The 18,051-nt window shown below is 39.0% G+C and overlaps 1 protein-coding gene across 1 annotated transcript in view; it reads right to left on the bottom strand.

The window, feature by feature from the left end:
* LOC126650632 (cytosolic phospholipase A2 epsilon-like) overlaps nucleotides 1-18,051 on the bottom strand; it is a 34,524-nt gene that overhangs the window by 3,913 nt on the left and 12,560 nt on the right. Inside the window, exons 4-18 of the mRNA XM_050335644.1 lie at nucleotides 14,404-14,540; nucleotides 13,458-13,586; nucleotides 12,789-12,829; nucleotides 12,173-12,215; nucleotides 11,700-11,763; nucleotides 10,588-10,757; nucleotides 10,372-10,464; nucleotides 9,589-9,626; nucleotides 8,291-8,426; nucleotides 6,661-6,797; nucleotides 6,027-6,252; nucleotides 4,409-4,523; nucleotides 3,839-3,976; nucleotides 2,016-2,123; nucleotides 833-1,021 (exon numbers count right to left, since the gene is read on the bottom strand). Coding sequence (XP_050191601.1) covers nucleotides 833-1,021; nucleotides 2,016-2,123; nucleotides 3,839-3,976; nucleotides 4,409-4,523; nucleotides 6,027-6,252; nucleotides 6,661-6,797; nucleotides 8,291-8,426; nucleotides 9,589-9,626; nucleotides 10,372-10,464; nucleotides 10,588-10,757; nucleotides 11,700-11,763; nucleotides 12,173-12,215; nucleotides 12,789-12,829; nucleotides 13,458-13,586; nucleotides 14,404-14,540 — 1,764 coding nt within the window. The remainder of the gene's footprint in view (nucleotides 1-832; nucleotides 1,022-2,015; nucleotides 2,124-3,838; nucleotides 3,977-4,408; nucleotides 4,524-6,026; nucleotides 6,253-6,660; nucleotides 6,798-8,290; nucleotides 8,427-9,588; nucleotides 9,627-10,371; nucleotides 10,465-10,587; nucleotides 10,758-11,699; nucleotides 11,764-12,172; nucleotides 12,216-12,788; nucleotides 12,830-13,457; nucleotides 13,587-14,403; nucleotides 14,541-18,051) is intronic.

Below are 18,051 nucleotides of genomic sequence, written 5' to 3'. Positions count from 1 at the left end.
TTTTCTCGGGTTTTAGATCTACCTATACAGCTGATGGCTGCAGTTCAGTCATTTCTCAGTTCCTCATCTGGCTTCCTCTTTTCACTATTTGCTCTGCAATTTCTTTGGCTTTCCTCTAATTAAAAGGGGTTGATTTGGGGCTCAGGGAAATAGCGTTATTTCCATCCCCTGGTTTTATGTGTAACTCTGATCAGGTGTAGGGGGGGGGAGGTGGTGTTTTGGGTTGGGGATTTTTTTTATTTTGTTTTGTTTATTTTTTTTTAATGCAGAACAAATTAAAATGGCACCTCACAGTCTCAACACACTAAAGACTAAAGACATTTGGTGCCTTGCTTGCTATGAGAACAGGCACAGAGCTACAGTGTTGCATGGAAGATCTAGAAGATCTTAATTATGAAAATTCCCAACCTGGATAAGAGGGAATATTGTTACAAAGGTTGTATTTTACTTACAATTAACAATGTAACAGGAAATAGGGCTCCATCCCACATCCCTTGAGTATTGACCAGGCAAGAGAGAGCATATGATGGCATCAGTGCCATGTCACAAGCATGCAGGCTGAATGGCTAACACATCAGCACACATATGCTGAGTGACTGGTAGGGATGTTTCTCATCTAGCAGTCATGAAACTTCATGAATTTTTTTTAAGAAATTATTTTTGAAGACTCTCCTGCTACCTAATTTCAGCTTTCTGTGGCAAACGGTTTCAAATATTATCAGAAAATGGGCACAAACAAGAAAAACCATCTGATAGACAATCTTTTAAGCATGGTTTCTCTTTCATAAGGATGGTTTAAACAATAACTCAAAGCAGGGTGCTATCACCATACCTTTCCACTTGGAAAACTTGCTCTCTAGGTAGTTGTTGTTCATCTGGAAGCCCTTCAGGAAGTTATGGATTTCTGAAGCTGCTGGACGTAACATCGCAACATCTCGGAAAATGTCTGAAAAGCTGTCAGTGGGACAAACCACTCGAGTATCCAGCTCATTTGGTCTTGTAGGAAATAGGGTTTCATCATCTGCAGAAGAAAGAATAACAGTTCTTTTATTCAGTTTCATTGTTAATGTCAATCTATGCAGTCATGATTTGGCTTAATATGTTTGGCAAAACTTGAACTTCCTTCTCTTTTTATTTCCAGGATTTCCACATGTATCAGTTTTTCAGTAAGCTTTGAAAAGTCCCTTTCTTCTTCTCATTTCACAGTGATAAAGGCATTATTTGTATTGCAAAAGAGTCCACCTCACCTACTACAAATCTCTTTGCTTTTCTATTTTATACACTAAATATCATGTGTTTACTTTGTCTTCCTTTGCTACTCTATGTTACAGTTTCTTTCTCAGACACACATATAAAAAGGCACATAAACACAATCTCCCAGACACACAAACATAATTATAGTTCCTCAAGAAAAAATGCAAGCTCCTTGTTTTAACAAGAATCTACACCCTACAAGTGCAAGAAGATTAAATAAATCATCTTTTTTGTTACAGTTCTCTTCCTTCTCATTTTTTTCTCTGTAACATGCTTGTCTTGTGTATTTCTCCTTGAAATCCCACTCTGCAGGTCTTTCTTAATTTTTTAGCATGTTTTGCAAATCTAATCCTTATAACTAGTTTGGAGTGACTGCCAGTAGTACTGAAGTTTCTATTGATGCCTTGTAGACTTCAGAGATGCAAAGACAATGTTTGCTCTTGCTTCTGCGATTCTTCAACTTCTGAGAAAAAAGCTAGGAGATTGTGGAATGCTATGGGAGGCTTTTATTCTCTTCTACTCTACAGAGATTTTTTTTTTTTGGTGACATATCACACAACTGAAATGATTGCCATACTATAATACATGGCATTAATTTCTTCCTGGTTTCCATGTGAATAATAGAAATCCCTGAAAAGGAAGTTCTGAAATGGCCTTGAAAAATTCAGTGAGAGAATAGAAGCACAGACAAGAAGAAAAAAATATAAAAAGTGATAAAAAGGAAGAGAGGAAAATAATATAATCATGTAAGAATAACCCACCTATGTCAGTGATTTTGTCTTGGGTCCATTTGTGCCAGAAGTCTTCTGAATGAACAGATATATACCAAGCATCCATAAGGTTCAAGGAAAATACACTGCTCCAGATCCCTGTGGCATAGGATGTATTTGACAGAAAATAAACGGGTTAAGATCTGAAAGTATTTTCATTTGCCTTCAGTATCTTCTGCATTCTCTAGTAAATGTAATTCATTATACTATATTAATGTACAGATAAAAGGGACTGTTATAGTCCCCTGCTATATATAAGGAATCAAAAATGTATTTGAAGAATTTAATTTATTGACATATATTGAGAGGACTGGTAGTTTTTTAGTGTATCTGCTAACACATTCATTTTTGCTACTTGGCAAATAACATTTTGTCAAGTTCATCTTAGTATTTTCCATCTGTTCTCATCACTTGTTTCTCCCCAAGTTCCCAGCATTTGTAATTCCAAAGTTTTCATTTGTTTCTAGCATAATCCTGTTACAGGTATGCAGTTATCATGCAGGACTATCAACCACAAAACATTCAAGATTCATATGCTAATATCCCTCAGAATGAGTAAGCCAATTTATAAGTTTTGAGAACTAGGAAGTGCAAAGGTACGAGTCTTTTTATTTTTCTGATTTTTTAGCATTTGGAGCATATCTGAGTTCCATTTTCAAGTTCATTCTACTAACCAGTCCAGGCTGACACCTATCTGCAGTCTTTCAGCCTGATAAAACATCACTATGTGATATGGTTGGATGTGTCATTCCTGAACCTTTCAAACTTCAGAACTATACCTGGTACTCTTGGGAGGAAGAGGCTGCACCTGAGCAGCCCGGTGATCTCCTGAGACAGCAATGCCAGCCTGCAGCCAGAAGGATGGGTTTGGCCATGCAGGAAAGGACTGTGGGATCTACATGATCAGTCCTTGCTTTGTTCAGGAGCTGGGGTGTAAAGGAATTTGCTGAAAACCTTTTGAATAGTTGTGTCTCTGGACATTGCCTAAATGAGGGGAGGAACTGTAGCTCACTGTCAGGGAACAGGGGCAGAAATGTCCCAGCATTGCTCTAGGGAAGGGAGGAAGAAAGCACCAAGGTGGGAAGTGCAGGACGGAGCTGATGACCTGCCAGCATTTCTGACCACAGAAGGGGAGAGCTGGGTACCATATCTGAAGTTGCAGCCAGGGACAGAGATACTGAGTTGCTTCCTTACACCTCACCACTAGCTATAGTGAAATCTCCACACAAGCAGAAAGTCTTAACTTCTCAAAAAAAACCCCCTGTAACTTCCTTTTTCCTTCATACAGTTGATGGAAGTAGGAAGAACAATGAGGCAAGAGATTGCTTTCGCAAAGGGAAGAAAGATTTCCTTACTGCTTTCACTTTCTTGTGCAAGAGGGAAAAAAGACAAATGTTATGATCTATTTGCACTCTGAAATGGAAGTGTTATCCTAAGAATTAATCAGGGCTAGGTGTAACAGTAACTTTGTAAATGAAAGTGAGTATTTTAGAGACTCAGGTTACAGAATAAACTGACGATTTAACTTAGTGGCAATGACACACAAGTTTTGTTGCTGACAAAGACATATAAGTACTGTGACAGCCCCACGTCAGCAAGCATAACCACATATGAAATCAAGTAAATCTGTTTAGCTGAATAAAATCAGAGAGAAAACAAAAAATCCTTCAGATATTAACCTGTTATCAGTTCTAGTATTTTACCATATACTGCTCCTGGCAGATAAAAAAAAATACTAACTGCTTAATTTCAGAAGAGGGGTTTGTGTGGGAGCAGATTATATAATTTTACATTTCTCCAGAACAAAAAATCACCTTCCAGAAAGCAGATTCTGGATTCTGGGATTTTCTTCATGAGGCGACCCATGAAGAACTCACTGCCAAAATCTTCTGCACGAATGAATGCTCCATATTTTGGGAATCCTACCTCATAAGGGGTGAATTCAACCCATTCTAAAAAAAAAAAAAAGAACAAGACAGCCTGATTACAGTAGCAGAGATATAATTATTTGAATAAAACATATGATATTGGCAAGGTTAAGACAGACTGCTTTCTAAATAACACTTTACAAGAAGACATTTACTCACTGTACATTTCACAGTGGTGAACATGAAGAGCCAATTGTCCTCTTACATCTAAATGTCTCTACAAACTTTCTCAAGTTTTCTACAGAAATGCATACAGATAATGTTCTCCATCATCCAACTTTTGATCCTGAATACAAGCTGAACATCCTAAGGCCTTCAAAAAATTAACTAGTAAATTTCTCCTCTGAAACGGATTGGCCTTTTAGTGTATTTGTGCACTGAATTGCTTTCTTTACCTAATCCTAAATTGACCCCAATTAGGAATAAATGTTAAATGCAATTCTGGAGTATTATTACCTCTAAAATCCTGGTCGCTGATTTTATCCTTCACATTGAGAGAGAGGTAGATGGGCAGGGGATTTTGACCCTGATTTAGTGCCTGCTGCTGATCTGTGAGCTTATGGGAGTCCTCCTGTTTTGAAGAAGGACAGGAGCTGAGGACAGTTAGATGACACAAAAAGCTTCCCACTTCATCTCAGCCTGAGTGCTGACAACACAGTGCATACAAGACTCCAGCTGGGACGCTCCCCACCTGTTTAGTTCCAAGTGGTGCTGTCATCCCTATCCCTGACCCTCCCCTGCCCCAGCACTTAAGCACACAAATCGTTTTAAGTTCATAATGCTGAAAAAAATATGAGATTTCAATGGTAGGGAGAAAATGTTGTTATTCACATTTTTATTTCAGAAAAAATGTCTGGAAAGGTTTGAAAAGCACTTTTGACCAGAAATATTTCATTTCAAAAGAGTAAAACTTTTCCCGACTGTCCAGAGGAACATTTTTTCCTCAGACCAGTGACAGAGACAAGGCTCAAACAGAGGTAATCTTCCATGAGCCTTGACCCTTACTGTTTCTGCTGCAGAGCATATTTAGACAGGGTAGAAAGGGCAGGATGGTTTGGGTGTAGAATCAAAGTTTGAAAGTGTGCTCAGTTCAGATCCTTCTCAAAGCAGAACTGAAGGTCCTCCTCCTCACCAGAGCAGCTCTTGGAAGGATGGCTGCACCACCATTGCTACTGGACTTCCCTTGGGCTGTGTTGGTCAGGGGACAGGGCTGTGGCATTGCAGGGACACACAGTTCCCTGCTGAGAAGATCCCCAGGGAGTCTTTAGCACTGTGATGTGGATGTGTGGGATGTTAATCATATTACACAGGGAATGTTTTTAGGAGGGGAAGTATTAATGAAGATTAAAATAGAGCTGGAATATTACCTTTTGGTGGGAGTGTTTGTGGGGTAGCATAATGCCATTAATAGCTCAGAGATACTGTGTTTGGGTTTGTGATTTTCATTGGTTGTCACATTGTGCAGCTTTTTAAAAAACAGCAGGATTTTCATTTAAATGTTTACATGTGAATTCATAGAATCATAGAATGTTTAGGGTTGGAAGAGACCTTAAAGGTCATCTAGTTCAAACCAGGGACACCTTCCACTAGACCAGTTTGCCCTGAGGCCCACACAGGCTGGTCTTAAACACCTCCAGGGATGGAGAGTCCACAACCTGTCCAGGCAATCTGTTCCAGTGCCTCACTACCCTTATAGTAAAGAATTTCTTCCTAATATTCAATCTAAACCTACCTTCCTTCCGCTTAAGGCCATTTCCCCCTTGTCCTATTACTACGTGCACTTGTGAAAAGTCCCTCTCCAGCATCAATATGAAAAACAAACAGGCCAGAAAAAAAAAACCTTTCTGTAAGGGTGGTCAAACTGACAGATGTTGCCCAGAGAAGTTGTTGAGTCTTCACCTGTGGAGATATTCAAAGCCCATGGTTCAGAGTAGCCTGCCCTTCCTGGTCCTGCTTAAACAAGATGAACTACAGAGGACCCCTTCAATCTCAACTAATTTTTGATTTACTGTCTTCACTCACCACTGTATTCACTAAATATTCAAATCTGAAGAGAAAGGTGCTGTTATTGTACCTTTTCGTGGAACATGGCTTCAATGATGAGTCCCCATAGATCCGTGAAACATAGCTGATGTCCTTCCTGTTTCCTCTGGCACAGCTCCTTCAAATAGTATTTCAAACGATCAGGTGCAAAGCAAGTAACAAACTTATTTTTGAGCACATGCTTTCGGGCACCACTGACTGTTTCCTTAAGATCCTTCTGGGACCAGTTAGGATCTTCATACAAGTTTGACATGGTCCTGAAAAAGCAAAAATAAAAATAAAAAAAAAGGAAAAAAAAAACCCACACACCAAAAAACAAAACAAACAAAAAAACCCAAAACAAACAAAAAAAACCACACCAAAAAACCACCCCCCCACCCCCAAAACAAAAACCACAAGGAAAAGGAAAGTGTGAGTTATTGTGAGTTACAAAGGAGAGCTTTGTGAAGTTATGGAGGCTTGTGTACTATGTCTTTATTTACATGAAAAAACACATATGTAATTAATTCCAAATGTGGGAAAATGTTCACTAGAAGAAACAAAAAAATGCCACAGCAGAAAAAGAAAGCCCTTTCTTGATAGTAAAGATCATACAACTTTTCAGATCACTTCTTGATGTGATATATAGAAAATTCCTGTGACAGCTTTGCGTATCTTGATCTTACCATGTTGTGCCAGATAAACCAGTGATGTATGAGACACAGTCCAAGACTCTCATTTCCTGCACACTGAGAAGGTGAGCATACATGGCTGTCAGAGCTCTGGTTCCACCACCTGTTGTCATGATTGCCACCACAGGTACCTGTTTAATCCCAAAATATATGCATTTAGTGACACGGTCTAAGAAGGGAGAGAGACATCTTTGGTTAGAAAGAAAAAGTTACAGCACTGACGAAGTAGTAAAGATTCTACGTGCCACCAGTCCAAGGTGAAGAAAAACCTGAATGGGGCATATTAGGAGTAAGAAATACTTCATATTTCTTCTGGCATGCAGCTGTGCATGAGAACATGAAATCTGTCATCTCAAACATCACATTTTCAATGCACTGTTGTAAAATAATTAACACAGGCCAGCCAAAAAACCTAGAGGAAATGGTACCTCCTACCATCTGAATCAGATTTTTGTCAGATGCAATAGACCAGAAAACATCACTGCTATCTCACAGTTTCCATGTGAGCAGTAATAACCTCTCTTTTCCTGAAGTTTGCTAAGGTCAGTTTCTACTGTTGTATAGTTGCTTCACAGGTCATACCAGAGGTGTCATGACTGAGCATGAGCACAGGCCAGTTCAGAATGCCAGAGACCAGAGGCTGGTCATGCCATCTCCCTTTACAGTTGCTGTAGGGAAAGAGAAGCAATGCTCACTCCACCTACCCCATGTGCACATACAATACTAGGTATGCAAGTGAGCTGCAATTACTTCTTTCTGTGATCATATGGAAATCCAGGGACTAGCAGTCTTAGAAAAAGAATTAATTTTGTGAATATAAATTGGCTCCATTAACAGTAAAGACAGTTACTGTGCACTGGGATGAATTAGTCTCATGTACAAATCATCAGGACAATCTAGAGAGATTGTTCTGCAGGGAAGTATGGGTGCCTCTACATCTGAGGGGAAGGAAATGGCCCATAGCTTAGTCCTGGAATTTAGAAGCAAGGTCTTGTGTCTGAAAGGTCCAGCTGTGCAAAAAGAGCTGAACTCAATTTAGGTCAAAACAAGGAAAACTTGTCATCTCTGCATTTGAGTTCAGGCTTCACACTGCAGTTGTGGGCACACAATCAAAAATTCCCCCCTGCCTTGGAACCTCTGTTATTAATCCCATTTGCCAAGCAAGCAGAGGCTACAGCAGATGATGAAGTCAGACTGGCAGTGTGCTGGGCTTACACAACAGGAACCTAAATGATGGCACAAAAAATAAACAAAATGAAGTCCAGTTTTAACTGTGAGGGAATGATGTGCTGAATCAACAGTTTAGATCTGGCCAAGATGCCTATGGGGCCTAAAAGAAGCTTTGGCTTAGGTTCTGAGAACACCTAGCCCTTCTTTGCATTACGGTGCAGACTGATAGCAAACACAAGGCTACATTCTGTAGCAACAGGGCTACAAGGTTTTTATTAATGTTTCCTATGAGTACTCATTTCTTCCCTAGAATAAAGAAATCAGCCACAGAAAAAAGAACTCAGCCATAGCTTGTACTTGAAACTGTACACTGTGTCCAGGAAAATGTAAACATCAGTGATATGTTTTGACATTCATCTGTGGAGAAAGCAGAGAATAGTTGTGTCTCAGATACCTCATCATCCTGCAAGTTCTCTTCCAGCTGGAGAATGTCCTTCAAAGCAGCTGCAACCACCTTCTTCCTCTTGCGGATGAAATCGCGTTCCTGGTCACACAGGTCAAACCCCAGGCGTATATCTAGGTCTTCCTGACTGGAACAAGTATCAGGTATCTTACATGACAGTTGTAGTTTAAGTCAGCATTTTAATTTCTTCTACTTCACAAATAGACATGCCTTCCCTACCAGGTCTATATAAAGCATAGCAGAAAGATATTACATGTTCAAGTTTTTTCCTAGAGAAAAATAATCCATCTTTCTTTGAATTGAGGGGTTTTCTTCCTCTTTTTTTTTTTTTTTTCCCCCTGCCAAAGGTACCTGAAATTAAATATAGCTACATATAACACAATCGTTCATTTTCAGACATAAATCCAGAAGCCTGCAGAGGGCAGTGTTTTAAAGGTGGCTTTTAAAAGTTGTGCAAACTTCCACTGACACCTGTGAAACGTGTACTGAAGTTGTAGATTTACACAATCAATTTTTTAATATATATTTATAAGCACTACTTTCATAGTTTGGAAGCTGCTATGAAAATTCTTCTTAGGTGTGGTAAGGAAATTTTTAAATGACTGCTGTAAGTGGTATGTATATCTCATAGCATATTTACTGAAAACAAACAGCATGATAGAACCTGCTTTTTTGGAAGTTCTCTTCCATTACAGTGTGGTACACAATGCAACATATTCATCTTATAAATTGTATTAAGGCCTTAACCATATTCCAAAATACACAATGTGTTTCCTTGCTTTAGAAATAAGCATCACTTGAGTTTATTTGCATTTATCTCTTTGAGAACACATTGAAAAAAATAAATGAAGGTACATCTATTATTTCAATTTTTTTCATATCATAGAGCACTCTGATTTTGGCCCTTTAGTGAAAGAAAACAGTTAAATAAACCCCTTGGGAAATAGAAAGGTTGTTTTCAATTAGATTTGAAATGATGCTTTTATTGAAAATCTGCATTTGACAATAAATTATAGAGATATCAGAGTGGTCCGTACAATGTAACATTGATTGCAACACAATATGAATAGAAAATTGATGTGTTCTTTTTTAAACCTTTTCTTAACTCACTGTCCCATCACATAAATTCATAGCTGTTGAAAATTTTTGTGTTGTGTACTGAGTTCACTTTATTTTATAGACTGAAATGAGGATAAACCCTCATTCAGGACACAAAGTCAGTAACAAAGGAACTGGATTGACAGCTACCTGAATACAAAGAACCAAGGAGAAAACCACAGATGTCTTACCATTTTTTCACCTTAAAGCGTAAATCAACTTTTCTGTGCTGAAAATTAAAAATATAAAATTATGAATATTGATATTATATTTAAAACAGTTCTTTTTCCCCTTTTGACTCATCATTACATTTACAAAGCTCTGAATCTTAATCAACTGAGATTGGGAAGATAGGCTCTCCTCTCAAGGCTTCACTAGTACACAGAGTGTTCACTGATTTAATAAATTAAGACTTCAGTACTATCATCTGTAGTCCACATCTTCTCTCTGTTGTGAAACTTGGGTGTAGCTTGTGCTGATACTAGTTTGATACACAAATAAGTAACACAAGAGCTGGAGGGCTACACCTCACCTCCCTGGAGAAGTCCACCACTAAACATGGGCCTAGTAACTTCATCCTCTCTCATAACAACGTCAGACAGAAGGGAAAGACATAAAGGCTGAGCACCCCAGACTTGTGGCACGAGGTGCCTTGTTGTAGCAGTGTACCAGGCTGCAGCCTCACCCCTCTTCCCAGTGGCTCCTAGTGAATTCCAGCCTGGTTAAGTACATGGAGAATAGAAGAAGCGTGAGCAACAGCCTAGATATTTTCCTTTTCCCCCTTCTCCTCTGGATTCCCCATTTTGTTTTTCTCCAAATAATTCACTTCATTATGCATTGCCCTAGATTGAAGGTTGGGTTAGAAAAAAACTATCTCTGTAAAGAGAGAAGTGGTCTTTAGTTTCTGCTTCTTGGTAATCACAAACAATTTAAAAAAGCTTGTAAAGGATTCCCCATAGCCAGCAGACACTTACCTCACCAACTACTTCCCGCTCACAAGGGAGTGACTTCAAAGGGATTCTCAGGGGGATGCTTCTCCTCCTTGCTCCACATGACACACAAGCACACTGAAAAGTAGCATGGAGTGCTTTTTGGTTAAGACAGAAATGTTCTTCTCTTGTTGCCTACTCACACGTAATGTCAGGTCACAGGACTGTCTGTGTTGTCTACCACGTTCTGGAGTAACGTACAAAGGTGGGAAGCTTCCTCTTCTTTGTGAGTGTAACATCCAGGGAGGGTTGCTTGTATCTGGCATAGTGGAAGAAAGCGGGATCTGGGAGAGGGGAGCGGGAGTCACAGCCCAGTGAAAGTGTCTGGCTTTCTTCAAAGGATCCACTCACTGTAAATATTAGCTCATTCTCTAAAACAATGAGATAAAATACACACACAGAATTACTTATAATTGCAAAAAAAGGAATGGGGGAAAAAAGAAGCAAAAGGTAGCTTTGAACAATTTCCTTCTCTTCTTTTATATTTGGAAAGCTGTCTTCTGAAAGTGATCCAAACCCCAAATATCTCAGGTGACTGTATCTTTGTAATGTGCTAAGCAAGAAGTCAAATTGGAGTGTAATGTGAATGGCACTGAATTTAAGACTGATGTATTTCTGTTGCAATTGCACCATGACACAATGAATACAAACAGGTACTTTACATTGCAAATCATCCTCATCTCAATGAGCAAAAGAAGTTCTTAGTCCCCTAAAATAAGATATTACTCTGCAGCAGATGACCCTATTTATATGAAGAGATTAGCTAATCCTGCCAGTGTGTGTTACGCATGCTCTGAAATCGCCTACCAGATCCAGCCTCTCAGGGGATGTGGGCAGAGGAACTTCTAGATTCTGGATCTTGATCAGGGTCAGGCAGGAGCCAGCTGCTGAGTGGCTAACCCCTGCAAAAAATGAGGTGTTGCTGTGCACATGCAGAAGCTGAACTGACAGAAATGCTGAGGAGAGTTAAGGTTATGGACTACTGTGCTTGAGCAATTAGGCTTCTTCAGGGTTTAGCAGTACTATAGCAGAGGTTTCCAGGATCTCAGCTTGGGGCTTAGATACCTTCTGTACAAGCACCTGATGTTGTTTCTGTACTCTGGCACAAGGCTCCCCATGAAGTTGGAACCCTGAGCCTACACCTGCTGCAGGACTGGTGGCATTCCCCACTGAAGAATTTTTACAAATCACCTTTGATATGATCAATTAAAACCTTATTATTTTGATGATTCAATTTCTAGGCCTTGTTAGAGAGGGTAGAAACAATAATATTCATTTAAACAATTAATAAGCTTAACAATTAATAAACTTACCTGAAAAACGCTTCTTTTGCATTCTGCTGTCCAAGTGAACTTCCAAGCAGGCTTCCTCACGACACTACAGTAGGCATGATGGGGACAGAAAAATTAGAGAACTCATCCAGCCACCTCACCACCAGTGCTGGCAGATGTTGGCAGGGGCATTGCTTGAATGTGGGGGCCAACTGTGTTGGAGACCTTTGCCATACCCAGTGAAAGTGAGAATTCACTTCATTGTCACATGGGAAGATGGTGCTCTGATAAACACATTGCAAGTTTCAGTGGATGCAGACAAAACAGGGGAAAATCATAATAGTCGGAAAGCTTCTCTAAGATCATGCTGGTCTCCTTAAAGAAGAAGCTTCTAAGAGAAAGTATCGCTAAGATACTAAGATCATTAAGAGAAAGTTTCCCTCACTGACATTATGGTCAGCTAGGGTAAGGAATAATGTGGGAAAGAACACAAAAAAACCAAACAAATATTTTACCACTATTGCCCCGTTTGTGATGATGGTTTCAGGAGGATCCAGGCTAGAAAACAAGAATAAATAATATGTATTTTACAAACAATATATTCTGGATACTGTCCTGAACAGGACACACTATTCTCTCTTAATTTTTTTATTACTATTATTTTATTTGCTCCTTCTTATGGTCTTCAGAAGTATGCTCCCTTTATGCTATATCCCACATAATGACCCAGTAGAAATTATTAAATTGCAATAAAGCACTTGGAATGTGCTTGTAACAGCCTTAGTAGCACAAGTATATCACAGGATGGGTAGCAACCTTCTCCTCAGTCACGACTTTCCCAGAGAATGCTGTACAGTAAATCTATAAACTTACTGCAGAGGGATTTAGCATCCAACTCTGAACTATGTAAGTAATACATAAATCTTACTAAAAAGTCACAGAATTAAAAATTTGGAACTCTCCTCCACATCATGGGATTTTTTCTTTGATAGGATGATTTGTTAATGAACACATCAAGTTTGGAAAAATATTGAATCTGGCTACTGAGATGATACTGGGTCTACAGAAGGTTTCCCTGCACTAATGCACCACTCCAAGCTGTTATGCTGATAATATTGGGATTTTACTCACATGCTCTCCAGTACAAACTCAACTTCCAATTCCTCCCTCCTCTGAAAACAAAAAAAAGAAGCAGTCTACATTAGTATGTGCAGAGGTTTTCAAAGTGACCTTCATTTTTGCAAGCACAGTTTCCTTTACGTTTTAATAAGTAACAATATTCTGTTTCATGCTTGCTATTGTCAGCACTAAAAGACAGAGACTGCTTTGTCTTCACCAAGGATAAGATTTCAATTGTACTGGGAGAACAAAAGGTGTTTGGTGCTTACAAGTCTCCCTACTAAACCTTCATCTTTGCCATGTGCTGAACATGATATGATAAGACTTAATGTTTAGCAAAATATTGTGGAAACAGGTCATTTTCCTGTCTTTATTTCTTTTTTCTATTCACAGTCTTTGTGAGGATTAGATAAATTGTCAATTTGTATCAGATTATTAAAAGTGCAAAACTTCCCTAAAATTGCATCTGCATTGGGGCTTGGGATTTTGGCCATGACCTATGCCAGTGGAAAACAAGAGGAATTTGTTTTGTCACTGGTGTGCAATTTCCAGGATTTTAATAAGTTTTGGTACATTTTTACTACCAATTTGGTCCCGGTGGTAAAAGGCAGAAGAGACCTTTTTAATCAGAGGGGAGAGAATGGACATTAAGATGTACTAAATGTCTGACTGAGCTCTTACCTGTGGATTTAGCGGGAATGTTTTAAACACTCTTTCCCCAAGGGGGATTTTAGCTACATCAAAAAGCACAATTGCTTGGTCATCATCATGAATAATGTCATCATCAGAAACAGTAATTTCCAGAACATTCTGGGAAAAGAAATGAAAAATATCCAATTCATTAGCATGTACTCAAGAAGTATAATATTCTTCAGCTCTTGCAGGTTTAGCTCCTGTATTACAGAGAGGAAATAAAAAAATATTGATGAAAAAATGTCACAAGGAAGAGTAAGAAAGTGAGTATTATCTGCTTTATAAGAAATAGATCTTAGTCTCATCAGTTAAGGCTGAACTGAGATATCCTTCTGGTCACCTTTTATGCTTTTAAGTAGCTCTCATGAAAAATGCAATCTTTTAGGGAGGAATATGGATTGCCATATTCCTATATTGTTTCCTATCAACAGGGGCAATAAGGGACACTGCATATCAATAGTCACCTTTCCAGATCCTTGGACACATATTCTGCTTTCAGCCACCTGTTCACAGGCATTTGAGTGTAGTGTAACCATCAGCAGCAAACTGAGTAAAGATCATCATCTTGCTAGAATTTGGCAGATTCCTGGCATTGATATGCCATTGTTTTATGTCCTCTCAGGAAAAGATATGTTTTTCTGTTATAGTGTGATTTTATATTTTCATTTCATAGTTTCTCTCTACTGTAACTGTCATTGTTCCTGTTATCCTTCCCCAAGGATGTCAGAGTCACATTACCCATACATAAATAATAACTATATCTGTTGAGAGTAAAGCGAATTCCAGCAAAAGCCAGAACTGTTTTGCTCCAGCTTGCATGGGGAATTTTAAGTAAACTCAGAAAGGCATTAGAAGACATGACCTCCTGTTTTGTTCTAAACTGAAAGATGCTACATAGAGACAAAATGAAGAAGAGAGGTTTTGGTTTGTGTACCTTGACTTGTCTCTGTATCCGGAAGTAGAAACTTTCATTCCACACGGGATTTCTGCAGTTTTTGATAGTTTTGGTGTGGAGTTTTTCATCTGAAGCAGTTGGCAACCAGAGGCTCACATAGCAATCAGATTGACTTACTATAGAAACATATGCACAAAATATCTGTCAGAAGAACCGCGACACAAGCAGTGGAAACATTTAAATGCTCCATATCTTGAACATGGATGAGAAATGGCCAGTTCTTTCTCAAACACATAGGGCAAATCAGAAAGACAGAAATCGCATAGCTGGATAAAATTAATTTGCTCATCACAACACTATTTTTAATAAGCTGTATATTCAAATAACTGTGCATAATCTTACACATGAAAATTAAAAATACAGTCCTACCTAGCGGATAATATGCATAGCCAGGAGTTTTGTATTGGTCCTTATCAACAAAATTGGGTAGGACAAACTGTGACAAAGGAAGCACAGTGTAAGCTTCAGACCCTGAGAGGGCTTGTGCGTAAATTGTCTCTGAGGCAATTTAACTTTGTGAGAAATCTTAAAAGAATCAAGTTTCAGTCTGATTCAGATGGTAAATATATGGTATATCTGGTTATTAACTCTTCATGATGGAAAATTAATTATTCGAGTCACTCCGATCAGATCATTGTCTCCCTAGGTGGGGTGGGAAGGGAGAGGTCTACCAGCAGTACAGTTGCTGCTTCAGGAGGTTAGTAGGCACAGGTCTTGTGGCAGCTGCTCAAGGTTAAAAGAGAGCTTATGCTGATGTCTTTGTTCAGGATATTAGATGTGTTGCTTCGGGATATTTTGTCTAAAAATTACACGTTGCCTGTAATCCAGAAACCCTGTGACTGGGACACCTCCAGAGAAGGATGACTATCAGGCAGGAAGACTCCTGTGTAACAATTCATGCTGAATTTGAAGGAATTTCTTGACACTGCCATGAGTTTTCTCTCAAGAAGGTAGTAAATTGCCTTTCGGTCTTTGAAATTATTTTCAATGACAACATTTCAGGATCTTAGATTTTTACATAATGGAAGTGACAGAATAATAATTGACTTTAATATATTATTACTACTTATGTTTTATTATTTATTATTTAATTATTATATTTATTATAATGTTATTTATTATATATTCAATATAATAATATTCAATTTACTATGAGCAGGAGGGCTCTGATTACTGCTCTGTCTCATAACTGAACCATCTCTCCTCATTGTGCTGTCTGACAGCTTGCTGAGCTGTGATGTGCTCGTCCTGATAAGTGGTATCGCTGCCTCTGATCTGCAGAGTTTCTCAAGAGCTCATAAGGAAGCCTGTACAATAGCCAAGAACTACATATAGCTTCAGGGCATCTGGACAATCCCTCCTGCCATTAATGAGAGCACTTACCACTGCCAATCTCAAGTGTTCCCAAAACATCCCCAAAATTGCTAAAGAGGCTGAAATGGGACATACTACAGAAACTGACATTTCTGAACTGATCTGAGACATAATTTCTCTCATTTTTAGTTTCTAGCCATCATAAGGTGCAGGAAGGGCTCATTTCTATATTTTTACTGTAGTTGCAAAGGCCAATACTTTTTCTACTTTCTTTTTTTTCTTAATGAAAGCCAAAATGCTGTAGCCTGATATTGAATTCCAACTTTCCACCATACAGTGTATAAAACAAGACTAAGAAACAACTGAGAAAGATGGCAGTACTAAAACTCTGAGCCAAGCATGAACGGACAGCCACAGCATTTATGAATGTCTTTTGTTACTGTTTTATCTGGAATTTACTGACATTCTGGAGTGTTTTCTTTGACAAAGTATTTTCATGAGGCTACTTTCTAAAGTTAACTTTCCATATGTGTGTTGATTTCATAAATATTTATGTAAAATAAGCTATTGACAATTACAGAATCACAGAATATGCTGAGTTGGAAGGGATCTTTGTCAAACTGATGAAGTACATGATAGATAAAGGACTGTGAGGTAGACTAAAAACTTCCAAGCTCAAAGGATGGTGATCAGCAGCACAAAGTTCAGCTGGAGGATGTCATTCAGAAGGATCTGGACAGGCTTGTCCAGATGAACTGTGCCAGCATGGGCCTCATGAAGTTTATCAAGGGAAATACAAAGTCCTTCACATGAGGAGATACAACCCCATGCACCAGGATGGGCTGAGGGCTGACCAGCTGGAAAGCAGCTCTGCAGAGAGGGACCTGTGCATGTCAGTGGACACCTGGTTGAGCATGAGCCTGCTGAGGGGTCCTGGCTCTGTGGAGTTCTCCCTAACAAGGGAGGCTGAGGTACCCTCTGAACTTGTGAATCTGTTAGTGAAGTGTTTCCATACGAGACACTGACAGATTATTGGACACCAATGTCTCAACTTTCCTGGGGGACTGACAGCAAAAATCTGAACTCCCACCTTTTACATGACAAGCAGGATACCCATGTTGTGACTTTAACTGAGCTTATGCTTTTCTTTAAAAGTGACAGTTCATTTGAACCCAGGCTAAATGGTGAGGCAAACAGTGAGAGAAATCAAATAACAGGAGAGTCAAATGTCTGCTGAATACTATGAAAACTATGATATCCTTATTAGATGGGAACCCTTGAAATGGCTAACTGGCTTATATTGCTCCCTCTTATCCCTGAAATTAGTGTATAAGAAAGCTACTGAAAATGTTCCATTTTATTCATTGCTACCTGGGAGCTAATAAAAAAATTTTATATTTGCATTTTCTTAATACTCCAGGTGTAATGCAGTTGCTGGGCTTCATTAGCAGTTCCATGCCATGCCAGGCCCTCACTTCAGTGCACGTGTTTCAGCTTCATTACCTGATGACATAATGTCACCCTCATGTGCATGCTGAGACTTCTCAACTCACAGTCTCTTTGAAAGTCAGCACAAAGTGACCCTGATATTCTTTCACAATTTTTAACTTCTAATTCAATTTGTGTGTTGGTGGGACTGTTTCTGATCTCTGTCATCAAGCTAAAGACGGGCTAAAAATACAAGACCAAAACAAGAAGTTCAAAACTGCAGCCGTCTGCTTGCTACTCTGTGACAGTACAGTCCTGTGAGCTGTACCTGAAATGAACCATCACATGCTAAAATCATTCATCTCCATCACAAGTAAGAAGGAAATTACAGCACTGAAAACCAAAGCATATAAGAAAAATTAGTCTTATAAGAACAATGAATGTAAACTGTAAAATCCCATCTGTCCTATTACTGCATTTCGTAACATCAAAACAAAGAAATAATTTTCTCCTAGTGAAATCCTCTCCACCTGCACAGACAGGTTCCCCTTGAATTCCAGTTTACTGCAGTTCATCCAAAAGGAGGAGGAGAGCCACTCCCATTTCTCAATCATTGGGCATGGTGTCTGAGAACATTTTCCCTCTCTGGCATAATATGATAAAACAATATTAAGAAGTTACCTCCTACTGCTGTCTATCTGAGAGAAGATTTAAACTGAACTCAGTCCTCTACAAGTATCCAGGTGCAACACTCATCTGTAAGCACAATATTACTCTCTATAACTTGCTTATGGAAATAACAAAAGCTTGTAGATCTACCATGCTTAATCAGTGATGTCCTTTACCAGGGGTGAACAGAGTCCCCATATGAACCCTCCACCCTGT

The sequence above is a fragment of the Myiozetetes cayanensis genome, unplaced genomic scaffold (genome assembly GCF_022539395.1).
Source record: "Myiozetetes cayanensis isolate MyiCay16 unplaced genomic scaffold, myiCay2020 scf6-25, whole genome shotgun sequence".
NCBI lineage: Eukaryota > Metazoa > Chordata > Aves > Passeriformes > Tyrannidae > Myiozetetes > Myiozetetes cayanensis.
This window is presented reverse-complemented; position numbering and strand designations above follow the sequence as displayed.